The 3,415-nt window shown below is 37.3% G+C and overlaps 1 protein-coding gene across 1 annotated transcript in view; it reads right to left on the bottom strand.

Moving 5' to 3' along the window:
* LOC119425856 (recoverin) overlaps positions 1 to 3,114 on the bottom strand; it is a 6,336-nt gene extending 3,222 nt beyond the window's left edge. Inside the window, exons 1-2 of the mRNA XM_037693408.1 lie at positions 3,051 to 3,114; positions 1,409 to 1,992 (exon numbers count right to left, since the gene is read on the bottom strand). Of these exons, the coding sequence (XP_037549336.1) occupies positions 1,409 to 1,789 (381 nt within the window). The 5' untranslated portion in view covers positions 1,790 to 1,992; positions 3,051 to 3,114. The remainder of the gene's footprint in view (positions 1 to 1,408; positions 1,993 to 3,050) is intronic.
* Positions 3,115 to 3,415: the final 301 nt, after the last annotated feature.

Below are 3,415 nucleotides of genomic sequence, written 5' to 3'. Positions count from 1 at the left end.
TGGATGGATGAATGTATCGATGGATGGATGAATGGATGGATGGATGGATGAATGGATGGATGGATGAATGGATGGATGGTCTGTTTTGTTGTACACTAATCACATTCTTGTCTACATATTTATTTTAGGTTATCACAGATTACAGTTAACAGACTCATTTTTATGTCACTGCCCACTAAAAAAATCAACAAACCTTAAATATTTGACCATTTTTCGATCAAAATGTTTGTTTATCCTCTGGGTTCACCAATCAGATACTCGCAGTTTCAAATGTTTAAAGTGACAAAGTAAATTAAACACATTTCCATGTCAAATATGACATGATATGCATGCAGCCCATAAAGGTTAGACTGGGAAGAATTCTGTTTTTATAATCAATCAGATTTGCAGTCAAACTCTAAATAACTTGCTCTTTTTAAAAGGAAAGTAAGAAAGAAAGATCTTTACAAGAGTTTAGCACGGTCATAAATAACTCACTGCTTCACCACTGTGGGACATTTATAGTCACTAGATCTGCAAATGAGCCACTGGTTCATAATGTACTGTTTGTGTAAAACAATAGCTGCACAGTTTTTTAATTGAAAGACAGTTTCACCATCACTGTTTTGTTTAAACATTTCTTATTGAACAGCTTTTACTGATTGAACTGAAGAAGAAGAAAAAGATTTTCAGCATGTGTTGAGGTCATACTAAGATGTGCCATGTACTTTATGCCATTTATGATAGAAAAGGTTATCAGTTAACAGTTATTATGTCATCTTATTATTATGTTTACTTCAAATTAATGACAAGTCCTTGATTTGTCAATGGTTTGTTGATTTAATTGAAATAATCTAACGATCCTCAACATAATTTTGTTTAAAGCTACTCAGAGGTAGAGCAGTAAACACTGTAGCTTCTCAGCAAGATCTATGGTTCATATCTCTGCTGAGTTGCTATGTTTTTTTCCTTGAATACACTAGTTTCCATTTATAGTTTAAAAACAAACATGCATGTTGTGTCACATGCCCTTTGACATGTGTGCACATGACTGTTTGTCATATACATCCTTCCCATGGCCTCACAACGATCTGGTGACCTGTACAGGTCTCTCTTGTAAATGAGTCCTCGATACTCAATGAGACCAGCCTGTATAAATAAAGGTTGAATGAATGAAAACAAAGGGGGACCCCACCACTCGCCAACTGGTGACACATGTGGCTCAGAACAGAACAAATAAGATACTTTAAGAGAAAGCTGGGAAATTATATAGGATGGAGTGATGTAAAACTCTATACCGATGATAGTGTTGTTTATATTTTAGATGGTGTGTGGGTTGATAGCTCTACTTTCTCAAGAAAAACCTTTCCAAACTCAGAACACTTCACTTTGCTCAAACTCACACCATGATTGCTTTTTCAAAACTCACCGAGCAGATTTCTGAGACCTCTGACTTGGTGATGTATCCATTTTTGTCAACATCATACAGTGAGAACGCCCATTCCAGCTTGCTTGTGGTCTTGCCTGTTGATGTCATGTGGAGGGCAATAATGTACTCCTTGAAGTCTAGTGTACCATCATCATTAGTGTCAAAAGAGCGAAAGACGTGCTGGGCGTAAGTATTGGCATCACTTTCAGGGAAGAACTTGCTGTAAATGCTTTGAAACTCTTGTTTGCTGATGCGTCCTGTTGGACATTGCTTCTTGAAGTTTTCATACCACTGGACTATCTCAGTCTCTGAGAACTTGGTGTTGAGTTTCAGGTCCTCGAGGATCTCCTTGGACACGGCTCCACTCTTGCTGTTACCCATTGCTGGCGGTGTTGGTAATCTTTAGGAACTATTTTAAGGTTTGTGTCTCTTGGCTATTCTAGGCCAGTTGTTACACAACTTCAGCCAAAGGATTTTCCTACTCTATCTCGTCAAAAGCAGTAAACCGAAGATTATTTGTTATAGCTGCAAGTTTCCTCTTGATGTTAGTCCTTGCCCTGCAGTTCAACCTGTGAACACAAATGCTGTGAAAAGAGCAGAAGGTGCTTGGTAAGCTCATTAGGAAAGTCATCTACGAGAAAAACCAGCAACAGGAGTCAAGGATGTTTCAACTTAGGCTAAATGCATGTTGAGTAATATGTTGTGTCTGACAGTTTCAAGAGGACCTTTTCACTTTGTCATTTTAAAAGTTATCCAGGTTAAACAGAAAATGTGAAGAGATTCAAGTAAGCATGTCCACTGAGATGCAAATATTGAAGATGACAAGCTGGATTGATAATCCCAAACAGACTGGTGACACAGAGGAACCAACCAAGTGAATTTTTTAAAGCTAATGGAGACTGATAACCCAACACTGATCAGACCGTCTAGAGTGGTAACAGTTCATGAGGTTCTATCAATAGATATCATCTAGTTAGACACTGTCAGGCTGGAGAACAAATCATCATGAATTTTTTGAAAACCGTCAAATTTTCCTCAAAGTGTTGTAAGAAAATTCAGGATGATGCTCCATCAGATGCACCCAAGAAATCTACTTTGAGAAAGGTTAATAAACGACAATGGTCTAGAACTTGTGGACATTTTAAACGAAAAGGTTGAAATTTAAATGAAAACATACGTTTTTGCAAGTCATTTGAAAGACTGGTTGCTGCTACACCTAAATCACAATTATTTAGTAATTAAATGATTTAATTTTTCTTTCTTTTATCCCATTTCCTCTCATTATTCAGATTGAGGTTTTGAATTGACTGAAAAACAAGGATTTACTTGGACATGGCGAAAATAACTGTAGAGTAAAATAAACCATTTTTTCTTGTCACTACGAAGATAAATATTGAAAACCAATTTCTCTAAAAGACTGACACACACAAAAAAATGTTCTTTGGTAAACTCTACACAACTCTACACTTTAAACACATGATGCTTTAAATTAAACACATTAGAAAATTACAGATAACCGTATGGAATCGCCTTCGATCAACATCAGTAAAGAGCAGAAAGACTCAACGCTTTACAACAATTAGGAAACTCAAACAGCAACATCAATGTGAAAACACCACCTGAACGGCTGTTTCTGTCCTACCTGTGTGATCCGCAGAGAAATGTGAGGTAGACTTTTGCTCTGCCTGTGAACAGCAGAGAGAATCAGCCTCCACCTACTGAGATAAGTCAATTAATCTCTCTCAGGGGCGGAGCTACAGCAGCAATTATATGAAAACCTGAGCTTTCAGGGCTGCTTCATCCATTTTATCTCATGGAGATAAGTTAGATGTATTGATCACATGTATCTTCTATTAAGGGCATAGGTCAACAAAACTCATTTATTGATTGAAAGTCAACACATTACTCTTGGTTGACTTTGAATCTCGCACAGTCGTTGTGCACCACCTGTGTCGATGCTTATTGCTTCTTGGTTATAGCAGTCCATGCACAAAATGCTTTGCCTGC

The sequence above is a fragment of the Nematolebias whitei genome, chromosome 19, assembly GCF_014905685.2.
Source record: "Nematolebias whitei isolate Nwh7 chromosome 19, NemWhi1, whole genome shotgun sequence".
Classification (NCBI taxonomy): Eukaryota; Metazoa; Chordata; class Actinopteri; order Cyprinodontiformes; family Rivulidae; genus Nematolebias; species Nematolebias whitei.
The sequence above is the reverse complement of the archived record's forward strand: the minus strand, read 5'-3'. Positions and strand labels throughout refer to the sequence as shown.